The 25,896-nt window shown below is 28.9% G+C and overlaps 3 protein-coding genes across 5 annotated transcripts; 2 read left to right on the top strand and 1 right to left on the bottom strand.

Annotated features, from left to right (window-relative positions):
• Nucleotides 1-917: 917 nt before the first annotated feature.
• LOC111038252 (putative RNA-binding protein 15) lies at nucleotides 918-4,706 on the top strand. The gene is made up of 3 exons (XM_022321290.1): nucleotides 918-1,224; nucleotides 1,359-1,467; nucleotides 1,602-4,706. Exon 3 carries the CDS (start codon nucleotides 1,635-1,637, stop codon nucleotides 3,903-3,905), a length of 2,271 nt encoding a protein of 756 aa, XP_022176982.1. The 5' UTR covers nucleotides 918-1,224; nucleotides 1,359-1,467; nucleotides 1,602-1,634; the 3' UTR covers nucleotides 3,906-4,706.
• A 3,145-nt stretch (nucleotides 4,707-7,851) lies between these two features.
• Nucleotides 7,852-13,665, bottom strand: LOC111038247 (protein FAM114A2). 3 transcript variants are annotated; one of them, XM_022321279.1, is made up of 9 exons: nucleotides 13,542-13,665; nucleotides 11,909-12,266; nucleotides 11,506-11,683; nucleotides 10,384-10,622; nucleotides 9,504-9,603; nucleotides 8,491-8,738; nucleotides 8,242-8,429; nucleotides 8,061-8,175; nucleotides 7,852-7,996 (listed from the first exon to the last, which is right to left on the bottom strand). In XM_022321279.1, the coding sequence occupies exons 2-9, from the start codon at nucleotides 12,257-12,259 to the stop codon at nucleotides 7,922-7,924; spliced, it is 1,494 nt and encodes a 497-aa protein (XP_022176971.1). In that variant the 5' UTR covers nucleotides 12,260-12,266; nucleotides 13,542-13,665; the 3' UTR covers nucleotides 7,852-7,921. The 3 variants fall into 3 exon arrangements, with proteins under 3 accessions (XP_022176971.1, XP_022176968.1, XP_022176970.1); XM_022321276.1 differs by having other exon boundaries at nucleotides 10,384-10,619; nucleotides 13,525-13,647; XM_022321278.1 differs by lacking the exon at nucleotides 13,542-13,665 and having other exon boundaries at nucleotides 11,909-12,516.
• Nucleotides 13,666-14,061: 396 nt separating this feature from the next.
• Nucleotides 14,062-21,815, top strand: LOC111038246 (TBC1 domain family member 9). The gene is made up of 20 exons (XM_022321275.1): nucleotides 14,062-14,105; nucleotides 14,213-14,379; nucleotides 15,326-15,584; nucleotides 15,649-15,835; nucleotides 16,740-16,816; nucleotides 17,042-17,095; nucleotides 17,162-17,366; nucleotides 17,444-17,661; nucleotides 17,811-18,070; nucleotides 18,898-19,101; nucleotides 19,166-19,424; nucleotides 19,500-19,572; nucleotides 19,636-19,791; nucleotides 19,969-20,154; nucleotides 20,266-20,463; nucleotides 20,536-20,695; nucleotides 20,780-20,860; nucleotides 20,926-21,099; nucleotides 21,520-21,569; nucleotides 21,631-21,815. Exons 1-20 carry the CDS (start codon nucleotides 14,062-14,064, stop codon nucleotides 21,769-21,771), a joined length of 3,153 nt encoding a protein of 1,050 aa, XP_022176967.1. The 3' UTR covers nucleotides 21,772-21,815.
• The last annotated feature ends 4,081 nt before the right edge of the window (nucleotides 21,816-25,896 follow it).

The following is a 25,896-nucleotide window of genomic DNA, read 5'->3' on the forward strand; positions in this document are numbered from 1 at the left end:
AACGTAATGGGCGCACATTCTGTCTTAAACTCGGGAGTGCTAAAATGTTTTACCCGAAAGTGACCAGCAGTGGGAACCTTCACCTCCTCGCCATTATACGGTTATACACACCAGGCATAAATTAATTTAATTCAAAATAAATAAAATTATAAATTACTACGTTCAAAAAATATACTAAACATATTCAAACAGGAACTTTATGTCTGTGGCATTACCAATACAATCTGGAATAAAGTCATTTTCATAAATGCAAAATTACACTTCAAACGATATTTTCAACTCAAAATAATCTGGGGGTGCTAAGCCCCTGGCACCTTCGTATGTGCGCCAATGATACACGTAAGTAACTAACATTATTGTATTGATTAAAGCATAAATTAGTTTATTCATAGACAAGTATACTAATTAATTTATACTTGCTGACTGATACTAGTTCTTATAGACGAGCAGATTATGATTTTATGAATATTTATGTCAAAACATAATAACAGTTATTATGTCCTATTTAAATTTTTTGAATTTGAATTCAAATTGCCGCCAAATCTGTACAATATTATTGTAAACAACAAGGTGGTTGTAGGATTGAGTGAGTAGCTGGCAAAATAAATTACGACAACTACACGTTGTGACGTAATAGCCTTAACCTAACTTTTATTAGTCGATTTTAATCACGATTGTCGTAGTCCGTAGATAATCATGATCGTAATTTTTGAATAATAATATTAACGCTAATTGTAAATTTCTGACTTATTTATAAATTATTACTTTAATTTGCATGTGTTAAAAATAAGAGTTCAATGATATTATTGTTGGCGTGGTATCTTAAACATTATACTATTTATACTCGTGTATAATAAAGTGATAATCATCGATATTAAAATAATATATCGATTATTGCAGATAAATTATTTTATCGATAGTACACTGTTTATGATATGTAAAAAGGTTTTTAAGCCATTTTGTATTTTTGTTTATTTCCATCATCCTTTTCGCCTCTCCACCGTGTTTATATAGTATAACATTCCTTAGAAGTTAAAGAAGTGAATTGTGATTTGTGATTCCGACACGCCGCACGTTATATTACAGAATTTAATATATAAATTTATATAAATTATATAAAATATTGTAATAATTTATGAAACCATAGAAATTTGGAATGCTAAAGGCTGAAATGCATCATGTAGTTGCTGCCTGCTGAAGATAGGCTGTTTTCCACATAAATACGTAATTATATTCCTGCATTTATTATCATTTTATTTTTTATAAACTATTAGTAGATAATACCACTAATACCTATTACCTATTAACTTTTTAGTTTGGTTTAAATTTTTATCTATTTTTGTGTTTAATTTGTATAGTTATTGCTGTAACAACTAGAATCCAATCGTTTTTGAATTTTATTTTGCTTTGACGTCCGATGAGCTTCAGTACAGTGACATCTATTGTGTTTGTTTTAAAATTTAATAAGTAAGTGCACTTTACTATTACATAGCTGGTTTTATTTAATATTGATGAAATTAAATTAAGATATGTTATTAGATATATCATTTATTTCATAATGTTGTGTTTCTATATTTTAATTAAATAATTAATATTTATAGGTATATTTATGGTTTTATTGTGCGACAGTGTGAATGACTGGATTGCCTAAAGATTTTAAATCGAAAAAAATCACCGTGAAAATTGATAACATGAAACGCAGAAGCTATGGTGATTCCCCTCCTATGTCTCGTAAAAAACGCCATAGCAGTATTAATAGGTATGATGGTAGTTCAGATGAGCGAGGATCCCCTGAACGTGTGCGTCGTAGAGCTCGCTCGCCACCTAGTCCAAGACCATCTAGGTATTCAGAACGTGATGAATTTGGCCGTTCTAGGGATTTGGATCGCTCGCACCCCACTTATAAAGTATTGTGTGTGAGTGCTTTACATCCTAAAGCAAGTGACGAACAAGTTAAAGAAACGTTGTATAGAGAATACCGCAAATTTGGTGAATTTTCTGTCAGAATATCACATGAACTAGATGAAAGAGTTGCATATGTGTGTTTTAGAAGCTCAGACGATGCTAGAGATGCCAAACATAGTAAGCCTAGAATAAGTTTGTTTGATAAAATAGCTTTAGTCGCACCTGTTTATGAAGGTCGTAGTTCTAGAGATCATTATGAACCAAGAGCTAGACGTTCTCGATCCCGAAGTTTTTCTCCAGATTTTGATCGATACTATCATAGATCTCCTATTCCTCAAGAACTTCATAGACCACATCCAGCTGATAGGTTTTATGAAAGGTTACCGTATGGTGCTCTTCCCCCCATGCTGCCGCCACGAGATTTCCGAGAAATAGGTTTGCCACCATTACATCCTCATGAACTTATGATACCTCGAGGACCGTTACTGCACCATGTGGCTCCTATGCACCCTCATTTAGGGCCGATCCATCCATTGTATGGACCACCAAGACATTTTATGCCACCATTTAGACCACACCCTCATCCTCACTTGTTGCATGACAAAAAAGATAAATTTCCAAACTATTTGCAACACATTCCACCAGAAGACGACCCATTAGCCACACGTACACTGTTTGCTGGAAATTTAGAAATTTCTATTTCAGATGAAGAACTTCGCCGTATATTTGGTAGATACGGAGTTGTTGAGGATATTGATGTTAAAAGACCATTGCCAGGAACAGGAAATGCATATGCATTTGTTCGTTATCAAAATTTAGATATGGCTCATAGGGCTAAAGTTGAATTATCTGGTCAATATTTAGGCAAATTTCAATGTAAAATTGGCTATGGAAAATCTACACCAACGCAACGAATATGGGTTGGTGGTTTGGGTCCTTGGACATCACTTGCTCAGCTAGAAAGAGAATTTGATAGATTTGGTGTTATTAAAAAAATTGAATATGTCAAAGGTGATATTTGCGCCTATATACAGTTTGAAAGCATTGATGCAGCAACTGCAGCTGTCAAAGAAATGAGAGGAGTGGCTTTAGGAGGCCCAGAACATAAACTAAGAACAGATTTTGCTGATGGAGGTGTCTGTGGCAGTCCTACATTAACCTATTCATCAAAGTCAAAGTCATCTCATGATGATGTTGCAGCGACTGCAGGAGATTTACGCGATCTAGCAAGACGAGATGAATATCCATATGGTTGGCCAGATGGTGAGTATCCATCTTATAGTTCCAGAAGTTATCGTAAAAGTCGTACAGAATATGGTGAAGAAAGTAGAGAATTTGGAAATTATGATAACGGTCGTTCATTCAAGCAGCATTCTGTTTCTGATATTGGTTCTCCTCGATCACCACTTCACCAATCGATTGACAGTGATGTAGAATCCGAAGAAGGAGCAATACAATCTACAGGTCCATTAAGTTCTGTTCGTACTCTTGGAGATTTGGCTCTTGTATGTTCTGATATATGGCAAGGCAGTCTTGTATTAAAAAGCTCTCAGTTCCCAGCTAAATGCTATTTAACTTCTGGTAATCCAAATGTCATAGAATCAATGATGAAAGATGAAGATGGTAAATCAACTTTACGCATAACCCAAAGGTTGCGTTTAGATGAGCCAAAGTTGGAAGATGTTTCTAAACGTATAGTAACTGCTGATATGCATGCTGTATTTTTGGCAATGCCTTGTTCTACTAATTCAATTGCAAACGATGATGCATTGGTACAAATTAGACCGTTACGTAATTTAGTATCCTATTTAAAACAAAAAGAGGCTGCTGGGGTTATATCATTAATAAGTAAAGATCCTGAACCAGCCGGTGTATTATATGCATTTCCTCCTTGTGAGTATTCAGCCAAATTATTGAAACAGAGTGCAAAGAATTTGAGCAGTGAAACATTAAAAGACGATCATTTAGTTGTAGTAGTAGTTAGTGGGGGTGTTTCATAATAAGACATTCATTTTTTAACTAAATTTTTAAGTATATTTACTTAATAATATATATACGGGACGTATCCATTTTTTTTTTTTTTTATATCAACAAAATTTAATAATTAGATAGTATTAATTATTATAAGTTCTAATAATTCTAGAATACATTATAGGTTAAATATTTTTTACTGACTATAAGTTGATGCTACAATGTTTATGTTCTTAATTTGAAAGCATATGTCCACAACAAGACAAGTTATTGTGGCTTATGGAAACTGTGTAAACATTTTTAATATGTGCTTACAATTTAATGAAATATTTCGGTTTAATTAATTCAAGTTTACACGCACAGTTTATTTATATAAAACATGTGGAGTGCGTAACATAATTTATACAGATTGTGCTGCTATGCCTAGTTCGTAGAATACTATTATAAGTTTATTAATGTGTATTAAAGTGATTCAATATTTTTGATAACCATTTAAAATATTAAAAAATGCATTATTTTATTATTGATAAGTGTTAATATTTATACCAGTTTAATTAAACCGTTTCTCTTATATTTTTGAAAACATGGTGTAAATTATCAAGCAATCCAATCTTGGATTGTTCAGTAATATTTTTTGAAGTGTTGTAACTATTTTAGACAGATGAATACTTTTATAATTAATTAACTAATCTTGTGCGTTATTGTAGCTTTATGATGAAGTTTCATTCGCGATTCAACTGTTATTCTTTTTTTAAAATTATCTTAATTCATGTATGACACAGTAATGTTATTTTTGAAAATTTAAATTAATTACATAATTAAATATTGAATATTGGTGTTTTTTTTATTACTATTGGAGTTAAGTAAATGTTGTGTCGGGTATCTACAATTATTGGTGTTGTGCTCAGTGTTTACAGAGTTTGGTGTTTTGTTTCTTATGAAAATATGTGTAAATAATGTGAGATTCAAACAGTGATTATTGATATTTGTAGAATTATATGCATTAAAATTACATTTTGTTGCAGGCTGATTACTGGAATCAAATCTTAAAAAGTATGCTATAAAAAGTTTGTTTTTGAAATTTTAGATATGACTAAAATATGTAATTTTAACTTAAACTGTACATTTTTAATGCTGGTTGACACTTCAATCTTGCATCAGTCATTACTCATTAATCATTATTGATTTAAAGTTGTCACATATTATTTGTAATCCAAAATGCATTATAACATGCTTAATGAAAACCAAATCAACATTTTCCTAATATTGTACCTAAGCCTACACTCTATACAGGTAAAAATTCAACTGCTGATTGTATAATTTCACAATTTATTCTGTGAACAAAATTTGAAGCTACCACCAGAGTTATGCCTCAGCCCAGCTATTTTACATCATGTTCATGTATATCCGCTTGGTCAGTATTTAGGTTTTTACTTTTTCTATAGGTAAGTAGGTGCTAGGTAGTCCTTAATGGTAAAACAAACAAATAAAATTATAATAATCATAGCAATTTTGAGATCAGAAGAGCAGTATTCTTAGGATTTTGGTATAAGTTTTAAAATTTCTATGATTCCTGTACAGGACATCCTATGAGGGTACCTATGGAATAAGAAAATATAAAGTTACGCAATTTCACTAATACGGAATTAGTCTTTGTCAACCACTTTGGCACTTCAACTTTGCACAAGTACAGGATAATCATCGAAGGGTTGGGTAGAGCCACTGAATAAAAATAATATTGTAATTCATGCAAGAAATTATATAATACACAGTCCTCAGGCTTTAAAAAAACCAACGGCCTTCCAGGAAAGAAATAGTAAGAAAATGTAAATCCATTATTTGCAGAAGAAAACAACCTGAATAGGGTCCTTGAAATTTAATATTTACGATCACTGAGCTGTAAATATATAATATTGAGATAACAGTTCGGTGTTTTGGTACACGCAAGTAAAGATAGATTAATTGAACTGAGTGTCTAGTTTTTGCAGAATTACTGTACAAATTTGATTGATCTTTTTAAATTTATTTTTAACTAAAGTTTGTATGCACAAAATCTCATAAGTAGGGTTGTCCAGAATGTAGCCCTTCAAGCCTTTTTTTCTACCCTTAGAAAATATTTAATTATTTTAGTGTATTAAGTGTGATAAATTTAAAAAACCAAGGCGGTGGTAGTGCCTACTGGTAGTAATATAGATACGTATTCTATACCCAAGGTGATAACTTGTGTATTATATTATTATAAAATAAAATACGAAATAAAAATATTTTTTTCTATTGGGCCGCTTAAGTATGCTCTTGACTTGCCAATTACAAAAGGTTGGACCACCCTGTTAAAAGTTATAATGCTACAATCATTGTTGGTATTAAAAATGCCTATGTTGTACCACTTAAATGGCAAGTATCAACTCACTTTATGATAGAAAAATGCTTCAATTCTCACCTTCAATATCTTTTCTAATTGAAAAGTGAATTTAGTTGATGCTTTAAACTAGAGGGTAAAAAGCAACAATTTCCCAGTACTTTTATTAATAATTGGAAAAATATGAACATTTTACTCAAATTCAACTTCATATATTTTGTTGAAATTTAAAATATTATTCATGGGAACTTAAAACTAATGTGTATTATTATACTTTACTATGCACTTATGAAATTTAAAGGTAAGATTTTTATTTTGGGCGTCTCGGGTTTTTTATTATATTTTAATTTTAAAGCAAATTATGAGTATTTGATGTAAAAATGATTTACAATTTTAAAATACTTATACACACTTAACACTTATACAACCTACTGTACTTGCGGACAACAGAGTGGACTGAGTGGTTTCCTATTTGCCTCTGTTATTTTTGGATTGAATCTACTTGATATCTATATGTATTTTTTGCACTAGAAATCTGTAATGACTGTGGAAGTTGATGATTCCAGGGACTCCGGGTTGGTACTTAATTTTGACCCATAAGATGTGGTATTGCTGCTGCTTACCGAGCGGCGAGCACTGATCATGGATGGTTAGATCCACCAGAAAATTGGCATTTTGTTAATAATTTAAATAACTTAATTTCTGTATAAAGTGACATCGAAAGTGTTAAGCACACCCAATCATTCTTTCACTTAAATTGTGCCAACGACAAAGTAACTTTTTGAAGTTTTATTGCAGCTAAGAGGATTGCTTGCAGAGTACGAGTATATCTGCTATTGAGCTATGAACCGAAATAAGCTGCTCATTTAATCTCAAAAACAGACTTGTATATTTCAGTCTGTTGATCGTGTCTATATACGTTCCATAATTAAATAAAAGAAAGAAAGAAAAATACAGAAAGTTAGATTGAAATGGAAACTATTAACAACAATTACCAAGCATGTTTATGCAGTTGTTAATGAGCACTATAGTTTATTCATTTTAAAAACAATTATGATGATTTATGAAATCATGTTTTTGAGCAATATAGTTGATGTACATTATGTTTATAGCATATCATTGTCTTTATAAATTAGTAGGTAGTTAATTTGGGCGTTGGGCACATAATTACGATAAAATAACTACCTTATGCGTATGAACCATATCATGTATTTTAATAATGTGGTAAAGTATGTTAATCAAGTAACTAATGTGCAATTGTGTTTATGTATATTCACCAAGCCCTTGCCGAGAATAATACTATATATATAGTTATCAAATGAAGAACATAAATTTGCCGTTTTGCAGTTAAGTCACTCACAAAACCCCTTCATGTACATCCACATCACTCATCAACAAACTTATGTTATTGACTAAAATATTCTTAGATAATTTAATAATAATAGAGTATAGACATACAAGATAAATTGGTTTGTACTCTAGAAAACAGAGGTATATTTTTACCTGTAAACTTTCCCTACATAAGTTTTGCTCGACCAAACCCTCTAATATGTGACTGCAAATAAATATAAATTTAATAATATCCACCTCTTAAATATTACTATAAAATACAATTATTTAATATTGCAATAACTTAGTTTAATATTAATATATAATACAAAAATAAAACAAATAAAATTTAGTTTATTAAATAACTGATAGTTGTAAAATAGGTATCAGCAATTGTGCAGCATCTTGGATGTATGAACTACTATTGGATGACTGAAAAAAATACATAAATAATATAATTTAACTTCAATGTAGAGTAAGTATAAAGTCAATTTACCTCAAGATAGACATCACTTATATTATTAGAAGTACCATCAGCATCATATTTCGTCAACAAACTTGCATATTTATTGGCAATAAATCGAATTCGGCAACATACAGATTCATTTAGGCTAAAAAAAAATAAATTATTACAATTTTAAAGTAATACAGGTATACATATTATATACAAATCATACAGAGAAAGTTGTTCAGCTTTCACAGTGACTAGCTGATTTTGTGTATCAATCATTATCATTTCCCCTAGCTTATAGAACAATTCCATTGCAGCTGCAGTTAATTCGGCTAATGCTGAAATAGCTTCGTCATGAATACTATCCTCACTATCAAACTCTTTGTTTGATTTTTCATCAATCAATTCACTAACCTAATAAAATATAAAATAATTAATTCATTCATGCATTATTTTTTTAAATGTATGAACCTACTCTAAGGATCTTCTCAGTTTTTACATCAGTGCTTATTTGATTAATACAAGTAATTAGAGAATTTTTAAACTCTTCTATGGTCATTATTTTTTCATCATCCTCAAAATCAAGATAACACAAATCCTTTATTTGATCCAATTTATCTTGAATATCGGTTAACTGAGCTCCTGAGTATGACAACAAAACAGTTTGGAGTTTCATTTGACATTGTTTTGATAATAGTTCAAGACTCTCTAAATGAATTAATCCTGAAAAAAAACAAGTTATTTAATTAGTTATGATCCACAACATTTATTAGTTTAAAAGAAAAAAATGTTAAATTTTTAAAATATATGGTAATGCAGTAGGATATTTTTTTAGCATAGATAATATTGATTTTATACCTACCACAATATTAAATACCTATATCGTAATATTGTATTTGCTATTTTTTTACACTTAAAATAATAAGTTCTTATGAATCTATTAGGTATATTATACCTACACTAGGAATAAAACATAATAAATACAAATAATATTTGGCTACTTAAAGTTGGTGATATCTGATAAAAACATTACATTTATTTACTGTCAAAAAATAAGTACATTCTTATGTATTTATATGAACATGGAAAGCAGAAAATTTGTTTGATATTATATAAATTTTTTTTTACATATTATGAAAATCAAAATGTAGATTGTTTTCTTAGTCAACCATTTCTAAAGCTGGAAATTACACTAAATCAGTAGTGTGATCTTTATTTGTAATAACTTTGAACATGTCAAGGGTTTTGTCTAATTTTCTCTCATACATAATACATAGAATAAATAAGTTCATATAAATCTCTATATACACTTCAAAATAAGAAATTATTTCATATCTGAAATTAAACATCTATTACTAGTAATTTCTATTTGTTATTAAAATGTCCAAAAATTATACATGTGAATGCAACTCTAAACTACATCAATTTTTTTTAAATGTAATAAATAAATATAAAATTAAGTTGTTAAGCACATATATAATTTGTTACCTTGAAAACTATCTAACAAATATGCATATCCTTTTCTTATTTCAACTTGATTATTTTGTTTAGATTCAACTTCAGATTTTTCTTTAGCTTCTTGTAATACCTGGAATAAACCAATAGGCATTACAAAATATAATACTTAAATTATAGAAAAAATCAATGAACAACTGTCAGTGAAGAATCAAGGAAGGTATCATGATGATTACCCTATTAGAATAACAAAGTGGTTCTCCTTAAAGCACAACACTGAGCACGCATTGTCCATACTCATTTATGTCACTACGTGCAGAAGTCAGTCTGAGGTTACTTTTATATAAGGCAGAGTATAAATTATAAAAATGACCATGATTAATTTAGTTACGAACACCTTAGCAAATATTTATTGATAAAAAATTAAATAAAAACCAATAAAGTTTAATAGATTAAGAGATTGCATTATGGTACAACAGTATACTTCAGAAGATCTATAATTAAATAATCCACTTATTAATATATATACTCTATTTAAAATGAGAACGAACCGCGCTTGAGCATTGGATTGGGAACGCGGTGTCAACTGTAATGATCTATGGAATGGGACAGATGTACAAACTAGAAACATTGTCTTCCACCTGGTGCGTTCTCATTTGAAAAAGAGTGTAGTATTATAAAGTGTAAAACATTTGACAATCTATTACTTTATGTAACAATACAAGGTTCAATACAAAGAAAATACAACATAGCATAAAAATGATATATATATAATATCTTTATATATTTTGAGTTATTTTGTTCACTGAAAGCTATCAGGTTTTAGACTGCATAAATACATTTTTTTATAATAAACTAATAATTTATTATTAGATATTTATTTTATATAATATGTTTTAATGAATTCAAATACCTGTGACAGATTAATTTTTTCAGTATTTTGAAAAAATATAGCTCTTTTTTTTCGCAAACCCGGATCACCGTCTTGTAACACTTCTAAAGTTTTCTTGCCCACTGTTTCTAATGTATCAAGACCTCCACTGATAATTTTACTGCCAGTAGTTTCAACAATTTTTGTGATCTGACTTACATTGCTCAGAAAATAATTGGTGTCCAATATTGATTCTGATGGTTCTACAGTTAATTCATCTACTACAAAATACAATACAAAATAAGAAAATATACATACAAATAAAGACATTAATTCACTTTAGCTGCACGGTATTTTTTTTGAAACTTATGTATTTCAAAAAGTTAGGTACGATTGTGTAAAAAATTTTTTGTGGACATTTTTCATTTTAAAAGTTATATCTTTTCAAAGTTTGAGATTTTACTTTTTATAAATGCATACACACAAACCTTACTGTAGCGCATATAACAAATTTTGATTTTTTTAAGTTATGAATGAGCACACGAGCAGAATATATGTCTTATCGGGCACCCTTTTTCTTAAAATTATTTTGTATGAACATATGTAGTTAAGCATGCTAAAAACAATGGTGAAGTCAGAATTTGTCGGTTGAACTTAGTTCTGAAGTTTCAGCTATTGAAGTCTGAGACCCACCCAAAATTACTTAACAAGCAGAGCGATGTTTCTGATTTTAAATTTGAAAGAGCGAGTGACCACACCTGGTATATATGAAAATACTATAAATTTCAATCAACTATAACTTTAAAACTAAGTCCAACCGACAAATCCTGACTATGCTATTGTTATTTGCACTCTTAACTAAATAGGCTAAAACAAGATAGTACTGATTACGATGTTAGTGATTTCACCATCATTCTTAACTCTAAAGTAATAAAAATTTGTTTTAGGAGTTGCGCAAGTGTGCACGGCAGTAAATAACAGTGTTGTGCGCTTGCGTATGAATGTAAAATCAAAAACTTTGAAAGGATATAATTTCCAAAACAAAGATTCCACAAATTTTTTTTGCATCAAACTCTTAACTCGTTGAAATATGTATGTTTAAATAAAAAAAACAAAAAATGCTGGGTAGCTAAAGTAAATTTGTTCCCAAAAAAAAAAAATTACTATTGTCTTTTGTTTCCTTTAAATCTTTTATTTCTTTATCTTTATCTACTGACGCTAACTGTTCAGGTGCTGGTGCTCCGATAACATTAGTTATACCTTGAGAAACTTGGTTTGTTAATGCACTCGCTGTTGATAAAAGTGAGTTAACACTCCAACCACTGGACCAACCACCCCAACCCTATAAAAAAATGTTGCTTTTAAAATTGTATTTTGTAAATTATAAAGTTCTAGTAGTCATATTGATAATTTAATAAAAAAAAACTACTAACTATTTTATTAAATAGCCTATTTCTTTACACTATCTACTATGTACAAAATAATAAAAACAACTCAATCAAGTGTTGATTAAAATGTTTTAATTTGTAATTTATTAATAATTAATAAACATAGGTGATTAACTTACTTGTGTGCTAGTTTGTTTGACTTCGTTTTCAACAACTCTAGAAATTTGGGGTCCAGATTTTGTGCTGTTGTCATTGTTTACAGCTAATTCATTCAATTTAGACTGTACTGTTGAAACTGCATCAGATGCATCATTTAGCCCAGGTTGTTTCGTGTCCTCACATTTTGCATTTTGTTCAATATCCACTTTATCAGATACATTGGATAATGTAGACAATTTTGTTCCAGTTGGCTTTGATTCTACTGACACAGGTTTAACATCTGGTAGGTCAAAATCGCTTTCGATTTCCCATCCATCTCCGCCTTGACTGCCTTCATCAGCACTTTCAAACTCTACTTCGGAATCTGACATGCCGTCGCTAAATTATATACAAATATATTCATAAACAAAAGAAACTCAAATATTTACCACAATTCCTAAACTACTGAGGTTATTTCGTTTTTAGTGCTTGATATTTTATACAAGTGCATTTATTTTAACATCATGACGAGAATAATATTTTTTTATAAGTAATAAGGTTGATAGTTTAGCATATAATCGGGCATAGAGTAAATATGATGGTAATGTATTATAAATTTCTGTGGCGTACACACGACGTAATCCAATATCATTAGATTCTTATCTATATTAGTGGTGTTAAACATAATATTTATATATAATATTAGGTTTATGTGTTAAATACCCACGATAACAAAATTTGATAACACAAACCACGATTTAAAATTGATTCTATTCCGTTTTTTATATTCTATTAATATAATAAAAATTATGTTTTTGAAATCATCATTAACACGGTAGTCAGTAGTTATTATAGCACCAGAAACAAAAAATTCAAATTGTTAATGGTTGCTTCGATGTGTCTTTTAAATTTTAAAACTGATCATAATTGGATCCATGACAGATCACAGATGTAAGCTAACTTGCTAACTCAACAATTTTTATAAAATGTGTCTCATGAGGGCAATTAATTGTATCTTATTTTATGTTTTATGTGTAGTTTATACAAATTAAAAATTTAAGTAACATGTCATCGATGCACAAAACTAAATGTCTTGGAATAATTTGAAATATTTTTTCTATTTTAATTTAAAAATTTCAACGGCAAATAAAAACATTTCATGTAAAGCTTAGATCATAATAGTTAATAATTAATAATAATCATTCACAATATATGATCTATTCTGTGGTAAAACACTACCGTTATACCATGTTGTAGAGAAGATAAGGTGATACCGCTGTCGTATCTTTCAATGGTACGATATTGAAAAAATGAAAATTGAAAAACAAAAATATTTAGCCAAGCAGTCTAAACTGATATAACCGTGTGCCCGTGTAACATATAATACAGTTGTTGAAATATAATATAATAAAACTTCCCTAATTGAAACTTCTTTGAGTAATAGTATCAAAAATTACAAAAATATGTAGACATTTTTAATATTTTATATTCAAAACAATGTATACACAATATAGAAACTGGCTTTCGGTCGCATGGTAGAGCTATCTGCATAAGATATATATACTACCAAACTGTCGAGCAAATTTCTGACTGGAATTTGTATTGTGTGCAATCGATATCACCTTATCTTCTCTACAATTCTACATTGTGAACTTACAAAGAAACTTCACTAACTTTTAGCCCCATCCTCCAACGATTTGTTGGCGACTTCTGAGTTCTGACTTCTGACCGACCGGGCCGCCTCCAATCTATAAACCTTGGAACGCCTCCAAGTTTTTGTAAACAAACTGTTATCACCTTTTAGTGTCGCTAATGTATCTATTGTTCTGTGATTACTGATTACATCAATCCACAATATTCAATATCACAAATTATTGTTATTTGTTTTAATATTCTAATGTTCTGTAATAAAGGTGATGTTTCGTTGTGGTTCGATGAAAACAAATTCGTGTTGTTTTTTAGTTTTTGTTAATATTTCTATAGCCATTAGTCATTTTTTACTAATTACGGCACTATTGTTCGTTATTCACAATTCTGTTGCCTATTCAAGTCCACCACAACGAGCATTTGTATTTTAATTCTAAAATTTAACCGATTTCACATTTACTTCTTAATTATTCGTACTGGACCACCGGTCAATTGAAAATATGTAAAATTGTGTTTTATTTAGATAAAGTGCTTTTATATTGTTAATATGTGGGTAAATCCCAAGGAAGTGTTAATCCCTAACACTTTTTGGTAAATTTAAATTTAAATATGTTATATCTATGTACATTTTAATATGTTTTCATGAATTAGTATTAGATTTAAGATTGATACAAGTTAAGGTTATTTTGTTTTTTTAGGCAAAACGAAAAATTAAGTATATATTTTCTGTTGCAACACCGCGTCGGTCATGGACAGGGGAATAAATTATCTTCGCTATTAGTGGGGACGTTTGATAGTTTATTTGAAACTAAGCCAAGTCCTTACAGGATCTTACATCGAACACCAAGATCAGAAGTGTATTATGGTATTATTGTTGTTTAATAGCTACTTGATTATAACATTGATTTACAATACGCCTGAGAAAAACTTATTAAACCACTAGTGTGGTACACATCTATCAAACAATAAGTAATCAAAATTAGTTAAGCCATTTGCTTATCAGGGTGTTATTCTACAACTGAATTAATTAGGTTTTAATGTTAGACTGATGTTTCTATCCTTACTCTAAGCACCATACACGCAAATATACAAAATTCAATCAACTGGGTTGTTTAAATATGTTTGAGCCTTATAGTTTTTAATTGAAACTCATGTGCCCCACACCACCCCTAGGCCATAATCAATTCAGATCATATGTTTTGATACAAACATTTTTATTTTAAAGAAAAAGTTATAAATTATCATATGAGAAAAAACTACTAATAATTAGAAAATTAATTTCAATAAAAGAAAAAAATATTTTTATATTTTATTGATAAATAGTAAAAAAAATTAAGATAGCTCCCAAAATTGAAATTATAAGAATAATGGAAAATTAAAATATACAAAAGTATATTTTTCTTAAAATTTACAAAGTATTCCTACGTGCTTATAAAGCTAAATATTCCTTAGCCCTTTAAAGAATTCAGTCCACATTATTCACTCTTATAAAATTTGCTTAGCTCAGTAATGTATGTCTTCCCTTCTTTTTCTTCATTCTTCACTTTTAGACCTTCATAGAATTCTGTCTTCCTCCTCTCCTTAACTCACACACAGTAATGATGTTGATAAACCTATAAATTGGGACTGTATACTCCACCCACATTAAGAACAAAACCATTTTGCCATCTTAAGCAGTTTTTCCTCATGTTAAATGGTCATGATCTTATCGTACCCCTAGTATAGTTATAACCACAGTCTAAATTGTTAGTAAATTTAATTTTAATTTGTTTCATAAGTATAATAATATTTTTATTATTATCTAACTCTAGAAATAGCTTGTGCATTGACTGAATCAGAGATTTTAAAAGATTGGGAGTGGTTGGAAAATAACTTGGATCTCAAAATATTTGAGAATGAAGATGATGTTACTGACTTTGTTCGCTGTAAAATTAAAAGCTTAGTAGCAACTAATGTATCAGAGACACCAGACGAAGACAATTCTGAATCATTTAAAGATGCATCTATAAAATTTCACCGTTTGTTCAATGTGTCACGTGATAGTACTCTAGTGTGCTACTACGCTTGCAGGCAAGTTAAAATTTATTTTTATTTTTCATAAATTATGTTATAATTTTTCAATTTGTATTTTTAGCTATTTGAAAAGTAAACTCCCTCGCCGAGGTTGGCTTTATTTGTCTGTAGAATATTTATGTTTTTATTCATATTTTTTGGGAGTAGAAGATAAAATAGTTGTGAGATGGACTGATGTAATCAATTTGGTTAAAAATTCTAGTATTTTATCAGATACTATTAAAGTAATAACAAGAGACAAAAGGGAAGTAAGTAAGACAACATAGCTTTTTTCTTTAAATTTTACAATTTAATCAGTTTGTCATAAAGCAACTAAAATGTACTTGCATATTTTTTTTTAATTGTAATTTATGTTATTCAGATATGAAACGCTGGGTTTTAACCACATTTTAATATATTTCTGCCCTTTAAAATTGTTGTATAAAATTAATTTTATAATGCCTGAATTAGATATTGCCTGGTGCATAATAAAAAAAAGAATCACTATGTTGAACTATTTAGATATTAGTGTTTTCTTTAAAACATGGTGATGTATTAGGTCATGCAGGAACATGTTAATGGCCCCAGTTTCTGTACAAACTAGCTAGACATGTGTCGCCTAAATTTGTTTTGCGACACTATGATAAACTACTTCTGACCATACTTGGTAGTTGTGTGTCAAACCCTGATTTTTGCAATTGAACCAAACTTTAAAATATTTTATTACTTTTATGACCTGTCAATAAGTAACTCATGACCGTCTCGTGTCAATAAAGATGTTTTCTGAGTATAATTCTGTCTCTTTTTGATTTATTTAAAGACTATTGATTATGATAGTCTTTGATTATAACTATGAATATGTAATTACCCACTGATAATTTACTCTTGTATAAATAAGGGCAGCCAATAATAATGAAAAGGTTGCCAGATGGACTAAGATTCCAAAATCAATTCAATCCATCTTCAAAAATCATTGAAAAATATTTGGATAGACAATTTTAATTACATAATGCAAATAGGTTAGCCTTCCTTGAATCCTATGAAAAAAAATTACATTTTTAACCCACTCTGCCTTTAATATATCAGTTTATGTAAATTACTATATTTATTAATTTATTTTATGAGATATTAATTTTGCATTTAGTTAACAATTGCCATTTTATTTTTTTTTAGTATAGTTTTTTTATGTTCCTGAATTCATCGGATACATTTGAATTAATGAAGCAATTAGTTAACCTAGCAATGAAAGGGTAATGAAAAATTAATAAATTATTAAATAATAAAAATATTTGTGAGTAATTAAGTGTCTAAAAGAATAATCCATGTATCTTTTTATGAGTTTAAACTTATGTATAGAACAAGATCCAGAGATTAACACCTAATAATCATTTTTATAACTAACTTAATACTCTAATGAATTGTTAAAAATTGATACTTGACATCATGAAAAATTAAATTTTATTATTTTTTTTTAGAATTATTAATGATGTGTGGTTCAATAAAGATCATGATCTTCTTCTTAAAGTCAAGTAAATTTATTTAATATTTTTTAAATATTTTGTAAACATAAATGATTGTTTTATTTTTTTTTATAGTAAATATGTTCCCAAAAGACAGTCTTTTGTGAAACGTGACTTGGATGCAAGAGCTATGTCTGAAACATATCGGCTTTTATTCCGATTACCTTTAAATGAAAAACTTGATGGAGTGACTAATGCTACATTATTTACTCCATACGATAAAAAACATGTGTTTGGACAAGTATACTTGTCTCAAAACTTTATGTGTTTCAATAGTAAAGTAAATGCATATTTTTTTCTTTGAATTATATAAAAAATAATATCTGTCTTACATTCTAATATAAGATTTTTTAACAGACAAGGGATCCACTGAATCTGGTTATTCCGTTATGTGATGTATCACAAGTGGAGAAATTCGAACCTATACCCAATGATCAGTCATTTGATAATTCCATTATAATAATATTGAAACTAACAAGTACCAATGAAAAACAATCACATTTCATATTTTCACAAATTATGGAAAGAGAATTTTTTTTAAAAAATGTATCTGAAATTTTAGGTAATTTAGAAACGTGAGTATTGAATTATGTATTTTTTTTTTTAAGTTAGTGCCTGGATAGATAAGACATAATGAATTAAAATTTCGAATTATTAATTTAACATTTAAATTTGGATATTAAGATTTCGTGCATTGTATTTAATACACAACATATGTTTATAGAAGATCAATTTCTAAACTCCAAAGGATTGATTCAGTATCAGATAGCGAAATAAAGCAACCATTGCGCTTTACTTTTCAAATGAAAGAGCATGATAATTCTATCATCAAAATCAAACAACGGGCAAAGGAAGTTGAATGGGAGTTATACTTCAAAGAGCACGGGGACGGTGTTTCAATGTATAAAACAAAAGAATTAGTCAAAATGGTTTTAATGGGCATACCAGAATCATTGAGATCAAATCTTTGGCTAAAATTTTCTGGTACAAAACATTATCACTATTTATTACTTTTTAACTTGTTTTGTGTGATAAATTGAAACTCATTATTTTATTATTATTTCAGTAATAGTTAAATAATTTTTGGCATTCAACTTGTATTAACAATTTTGGATTTGCATATTATTTTTGGCTAGGAGAAAACACACAATATTTTGTTTTTCCGCTTTTCTGACAAAACTTATGAATAATTTTTGAATGCATAAAAATCCAAAAATATAAGCCGACAAATATTTTGGCTGACAACTAAAATACTTTTTGGCTAAAATAATTGTCGGATGAAATACTGTCGTCCTAGATATTATTGAGCTGAAATATTTTCTGGTAAAAATTATTTGGTCTAAATATCTGTCGACTAAATAATGTTGTCCAACATACTATCTGCTAAAATACATGCCAAAATAAAATTTTTTTGACTGAAATGCTGTTCAAATACGATTTTTGAAATTTTTGTATAAATTCCCTGTAAAACAGAGATTGTAATCATGTTTTTTTTTCGAGATTTTAATTTTAAAGCAAGTTATGAGTATTTTAAAATGCACAAACAAGTAACAATTTTAAAATACTCATAACTATCTTTAAAATTAAAATATAAAAAAATACCTATGATGTTCACTAGATAAAAATCTTACTTTTAAATTTGATATTCACTCCAATATTATTAATAACCAAGTTAAATAAATTATTCTGACTGTACAATTTTCCATTTTACACGTTTGTAAGACAGATAGCATGTGAGTGTAGCATCCTCTTAATACTTATAGTGTTAGTCTAATCAGAATTAATGTATATCATCTTTTTTTACATTGCAGGTGCTTACCATGATATGGTGGCTAATCCAGGATTATATAACGAATTAGTGAATATTGCTTCTACTACTAAATCTATATCCCATGATGAAATCGAACGAGATTTACACAGATCATTACCTGAGCATCCAGCTTTCCAATCCGAAATTGGTATTAACGCTTTACGCAGAGTCCTTACAGCTTACGCAACAAAAAATCCTCAAATCGGTAAAATAAAATAAAAGCAAAAGCCATTTAATTTTATCTTAATGAAACACATTTCTTTTTTTAGGTTATTGTCAGGCCATGAACATAATTGCATCTGTGTTGTTAATTTATTGTACAGAAGAAGAAGCATTTTGGCAATTGGCCTGTATTTGTGAAAATATGTTACCTGATTACTATAATAACAAAGTAGTAGGAGCTTTAGTTGACCAAGGAGTTATGGATAATCTTATAGCCAATCATTTACCATATATATATGATATTTTGTCTAGGCTTGGTTTGATTCAAATGATATCATTATCTTGGTTTCTCACCATATTTCTCAGGTTAAATGATTTAAAACAAACTAAATTTATTTAAAAATAGTATGTTTATTGCTATTGTCATTTTTATGTTAATAGTGTGATGCCATATCAAAGCGCAATCTATATTGTTGATTGGTTTTTCTTCGATGGAGCTAAAGTCATATTTCAAGTAAAATTGATGAACTATGAAATTATAATTTGTACTATTTGGACGTGCTTTAATATTTTTCAGGTGGCTTTATCTATTTTAGAAATGAATCAAAAACGATTGGCTTGTTGTCGTGATGATGGCGAAGCAATGCAAACTTTATGCAATTATTTGTCAGGAATCTATAATGAAGAATTAGAACAAAGTGAACTATATAAAGATGGTGATAAAATAGACAGGGTAAAAATAATACAAATATTCCTGTTTTAATATTTTTTTTTTGAATTTAAAATATATTAATACTCTAATAAAGATATTTATAGTAAAAAACGATAGAAATTGTTTTTTGATTATAAAAATCAAAAAGTACTATAATATTAATATAGAATGTACACATAAAAAAATATATTCTTGCAGAGTGTTTCTGTTCAAGAATTAATCAACAATGGATACAAAAAATTTAGATCTGTTAATAGTAAAAATATTGAAAATCTACGTGTCATGAACCGACTTAAGGTGGTTCAGTCAATGGAAGATGGAAATGAAAAAAACATAGTCAGATCATTAGTTCCAGATAATTATTTTTCATCTGATGAACTGATGGTAATCATAAATATTTGATTTTTTTCCTTTATACTTCATTAGTTTTAGAATGATAGTTATTATTGTTTAAATATTTTGAATATATTTTAATTGTTGTCCTTTTTTGTTAAGGATTTGCTAAAATTTGTTAGAGAAGAAGTGGTTTCTGTACATAAAAGAACCCACGTTCAACCACTCAAGGCAGAAACACCTATGGAACCTTATGAATCTTATAGAATTGATTTTCATCTTTTTGAAACTATGTTTACAGCGATTTCCCCTTTAGCTAAATATAATGGTGCCAATAATTTGGCAGTTCGATTGTTTAAAGTATTTAAAATATTTGTTTTAAAATAATAACTGATTTATCATATTGAATTTGATATATTATTTTCTAATTAGTTGATGGACATGAATGATGATGGATTTTTAAACTTCCGTGAGTTAACAGCAGCATTAGGCCTAACATCTACCGTTGATGTAACTATAAGGCTGAAAATGCTCTATTTACTACATTTATCACCACTTCTTTCAACTGATTTATTGTCTTTAACTGAACCAAGTAAGAGTCATGAATAAATAATTATTCTGTTTGGCCATAAACTAAGATCGCGGTCAATATATATTACCATATTATGTTCATTAGATATTTCTGAAAGTGGAGCTGAATATGCCTCTGATGCTGCTGAATATTTTAACGCTAATATTTCAAGTGGTAAAATGTGTGGTAGGTCCAATATTTATATTGTTTTTCATATACAAGTATATTTTAATTATGTTTATTTATTTTAGAATCAAACTTAAATGATTTAAAATCACTTAGGAGTATTACTAATTGGAAACATTCTACAGTTTGTTTACCATCCATGTCTGAAGATCGTTTTGTTGCATTGTGTAAGACGATGTACAATGTAATTGAAAATCCAACTATAGACCAAGAAATGCATAATAACATATCCAAAATAAGTAATTTATATTTATTTGATAAGTCTTTGTAATAATGAACAATTTGTGTGTGACCTTAAATCAGGGACTTAGATTATTATTGTTAATATAAATTTGCTTAAGTATTAAGAGGTTAACATTATTGGATAATATGGCTATGCAGTACATACATTACACTGTCCCATCTCCCCTAAATTTAACTCTTTTTTTTTTAAACTACGTCAATCAATTGACATACTATAAGCATTCATATGCACGACCTTTATTTAAAAATTATTTATAAAGAAAACCACTAGGGTCCTGGGATAATGTTATGCTTATAAACAATCACTTTTATTTATGAGTTAAAAAAAATTATAAAAGAGCTGGCATATCAGTGTAATATTAATATAAATTGTTAAATATTTCTTAAATGTATTAATAACAATCAAAATGTTCTAGGTGCTGTTTTATTAGAACTCGGTAATTTAAATAAAGAAGAGTCCAATAAAGTGAGTATTTTAAAATCTAATTTAAAATAACATAATATTTTTAAATTATTTTTATCAACAGTCAGAAAATCGAAACAACAGTGAATGGTTTATAAATGTAGAACAATTTGTTGCTACTGCACTGACAGTACAAAAGCTGATCGAATTTATTGGCGCAAGAGGTAATGTCTCAGAAGCGCTTAACAAATTGAGAAATAATTAAATATTTGAATATGATAATATAATGTTATAACTAATAACTATTAATGGATCATATAAATTAAATAATTGTTATTTATACTTATGACAAAATCAATGCAATAGCAGGGTTTAAAATAAAATAATAATAAAATATTTATAAGATAATTTTTACCAATTGTTAATACTTATTAATTATTATAGTATATTTTATTTTTATATATTGTAATTATGTATTTTTATATAATTATTGTTTATTATATTATGAGAATTTATCTAATAAAAATGTAAGTTTAATTTACAATTATTATATATTATAATAGTCCATACTAACATAAATTCATTGCATCTTACCTGCCTGCCTTTGGTGAAAATGAAATCAGTTTATCATTAAAAAAAAGTAAAACTTAGTGTGATTAAAATATGGTAATACTATGTTACATATACTAAATAAATAACACTAGAAATAATTTTTTAACTTAATTTACTAACACAAAGTCATAAAAAAAAAACTAAATAGTTTATTTTACAGTTGTGAAAAATTTACATAACTTAATGACTGTGAGCCACAAAAATACTGAACAAATTAATGAAAGTAAGTAAATAATAAATTCAATCTATAAATTTTGTTTTTAGATTGATAGTAAGAATAATATAAACAAAATATAACATTTTGAAAAACAATCGGGAAACTGCTAGTTTAGTTGTAAATTTTGAGTATACCTTGTCATTGAGTAGAACACGGAAATGGATGTATAGTAATTGGTATTAAATGAATGCACGAAGAAAACGATTCTGTATGGAGAAAAAATTTGGTTGTATTAAATGGTTGAAAAATATTCATTTGGAATATCGATTTATTTAATTGGGCCCAACAATGTTATGAGTTGAGAAATGAGAATACTAAAATTAATAAGTTAAAAAATATAAGAGGCATCAAATTATTTTATAATAATTTCAATCACACTCTAAGAATAACTAATATGATGAACCTTAAATCAAATTTTTATGACAGACTTTACTATTAAAATTGAAAATTGCATGTGTTTAAGGATATTGGGTTAAAGTAGGGATATATTCATATGGCTATTATATATTAATTTATTTTCTATAAGCAATATTGTATAAATTGAACTGCACTTATTTTTGAAAAAATTAAAGGTATATTGTATATATTATAATTTATAATAGATAAATAATATTATACGTTTTTCTTTAACAACATTAATGTTAAAGTCGTTGATATTTATCAGGTACATGCATATTTGAGGTATTTATCCAATTCTACGGGACCCCATATAATTTATAATATAAGGTCACCATGAAACAACACAGAATTAAGACATTGTTTTTTCTTTTCATTATCAACCTTCGTGAAAGAAATTTATGTATTTATATTTTTTTTTACACAACATAAAATTATGTTTTTTTATCATATAAAACTATTTATATTTTATTTATTATATATAAATTAGGACTGAATGGGTTTTAAAAACAAAAAATATACATTTTAAAAATGAGTTCTTTATTACAAATAAATTAAAGATATTGTTCGCACTCTATGCATTTGTGTTTTTTTCTCTTAGGTACCGGTACGAGTACGACTGTACTTGATCTTTTATATGCTTGTGAAGTTTGTGACTTGTCTGATTCTTCTTGTTCTTCTTCTTCTTCAATCTCCGACATAGAACTTTCACTTTCTGTTCGAAAACGTGTAATACGGCACAAATGTATATAATAGGCTTTATCTTTTTCTCCACTCATTTTTTTTTTTATTAAAAGTCAATGACTAAGAAAATATAGACTGTTACGAAGAATAATTATTAGTGTGCTACCGAAGATTTAAAGAAATACCAACAGTCAATGATCCTTAGATTAACTGTATCTAGTTTATATACCCACGGTTACTACCACCACCACCCCCACTTATTTCTTTACTTGACACACTGACGCTAACACTTATACTTTACGTCTACTAACTAATAAATATGTAAGTTTAAAGATTATTTGTATATTTTACACCAAAATCGGGATGTCACGTGCACAACGTATGAGTGTTTAAACAAGATAGTTTGTACACGGTGTATTAAAGGGTGCAATGTTTTTACCGTGTTTATAGTCGATTTTCAAATTTTATTGTTTGTAGTCATTAAGCAGTGGTTAAAGTAGAGGGACGAGTGGATTTTACGTCCTCTTTAATTTAAGTCCGGGGAGATGCTTAGCAAGAAATTTATTGTAAATTATATTGTGTGTTAATTTTAATAATTTACATACTCATCCTAGGCGATTAATCGGAGAATTTAAACGTATTTTATTTTAAGCGAATAATATTCACGTTTCTGAAGATAGGGAAACGTGTGATGATTAACCGTATAATGTAGTAGTGTACTGTCTGGTTTGTAGTAGCCACATTTAGGGACTTCATATCTTAGTCCGTCGCCACATTAGAAGACCTGTCTAAATATGGATCATATAGATACCAAGTTGCTCATTTAAATGATCTGTTAATACGTACACTGGATAAAAATACGAACAAAGTTAAATGAAAGTAAAAGAAATTGTGGAGGTTATACATTGTGAGTTTCTTATAAGTTATAACTGTTTGATTAAATTTTGACTTGAGAAGAAGAACTCTGGAACCGTTCGAACCAGAACCCGGTTTGCCGCTACTACTTTTGTCAAAAGGCGAACCGATGATGTCTCCCCTCCCTATTATCCAGATCGACGCTTTTATCTGGTCGCAAAGTCGTGTCGCCGGCCGCCGGCTCTCTCTTGCTTTTTCGGCGGTTGAACGAAGAGTATGTCCGCGTCCGTTCCCGCCGCCCTGTCGTACATCAAGTGCCGATTCGGTGGTCGTGGTTTTTTTTTTGGTTTATATACTAAGTTTCCTTATTTATCGTCTATAAATGGCGTAATAATTCAAAAGTGTGATACCTAGTTGATTGACATTGCGACTGTGTTGCATCCGCAATCCGTCACCATACCGGACGGGCCACCTTACAGTCTACACGTGGTTCCTGGAGATCCAGCTGGACCGCCGTTCTCACTTTGCCGAGCTTCAGTCTCTCCCGAAATCGATTTTCACTTCTACTTCGGAGATTTATCCGCCGTCGTAGTTTCGCCGAAGTACCGCATCGGTAAGGACGTCGTGGATACTGCCATGCAGGTCGATATTTATACATACTTTTGTTAGTTGTCACTTGTCAGTGGGCCAAACACACTATTTTCAAAGTGTTTGCTATATTATGTAATTATTTATTCATTTATAATGTATATGGTTATTTTTACCAAAAAAATTGTTTTCGTCTGACAATTATTATATTTTTAATCTTCATAGTTTATTATTGTTCTCATTTCTACGCACTTGTTGGCTATTTCCCCCCTATCCTCAAGTCTCAACACAACGCGAGTCGGAGCAGCAAACTGCAAATATACAAAGAACGTAAATGCTGCTTCGGCGTACTGGAACGCTCCTCAATTGTTGGTGACTATTAAGTCCTCCCTCGAAATTGTTCCCACTTACGAGGGTTTGACTAGTTGAAATTTTTACAACATTGGATATTCACTCGATTTCTGATGTAGCGATTTTCTTCTTTTGTTATAACTCAAAAATGAATAATTGTAGACACTTGAAATCACATTACCACTTACAGGTTTTTTAGTTTTTAATTCTATCGAAAACAATTTTCTATGAAAAAAACAAATGGGAAAAATCTGGGTTAGGTTAATGCACTGGCTAGCGTCGTCATGAAGTACTTGTTATGTAAAAAAGCAAAAAAACTAGAAATAAGCATTTTTTTTTAATCGTCATAAAAGCCAAAAAAAAGCACTATAAAAATGTCATAATTGAAATCGTATCATGTCATACACTTCTATATATCACTCTGATCGTCGCTAGATATTTTTTAAACCATAAGTCATAACAATAAGCAAATGCCATAACAGGAACCCGAGTCCTAGTAATTAAATAATTTTATTTTAGTGATATAAATTAGTAATTACTTGAATTGTGATGTCGTTTTCGTTATTTGTATAAATTGATTTTTTTCTGTATCCTTATTTAATAATTATCACTCCAGTTCACAAATTACCCCTTTTTTTTATCACCTGTGTTATTTTTTATATATACAAAACGGTTGTGCCATTCGTC

Source organism: Myzus persicae, unplaced genomic scaffold (assembly GCF_001856785.1).
Source record: "Myzus persicae strain clone G006 unplaced genomic scaffold, MPER_G0061.0, whole genome shotgun sequence".
NCBI lineage: Eukaryota > Metazoa > Arthropoda > Insecta > Hemiptera > Aphididae > Myzus > Myzus persicae.

Bases quoted from the DNA above. Each gene is read 5' to 3' on its own strand.
- LOC111038247 (XM_022321276.1), bottom strand. From the start codon at position 13,553: ATGGGGCTAAAAGTTAGTGAAGTTTCTTT. The intron at 11,684-11,908 runs GTAAGTTAATCA...ATTTTTTTATAG, and splicing joins TCAAACAAACTAGCACACAA to GGTTGGGGTGGTTGGTCCAG. The intron at 9,604-10,383 runs GTATTTGAATTC...GGTTTATTCCAG, and splicing joins AAAAAATTAATCTGTCACAG to GTATTACAAGAAGCTAAAGA.
- LOC111038252 (XM_022321290.1), top strand. From the start codon at position 1,635: ATGACTGGATTGCCTAAAGATTTTAAATCGAAAAAAATCACCGTGAAA.
- LOC111038246 (XM_022321275.1), top strand. From the start codon at position 14,062: ATGTGGGTAAATCCCAAGGAAGTGTTAATCCCTAACACTTTTTG. The intron at 17,096-17,161 runs GTAAATTTATTT...TTTTTTTTATAG, and splicing joins GATCTTCTTCTTAAAGTCAA to TAAATATGTTCCCAAAAGAC. The intron at 20,861-20,925 runs GTAGGTCCAATA...TATTTATTTTAG, and splicing joins TTCAAGTGGTAAAATGTGTG to AATCAAACTTAAATGATTTA.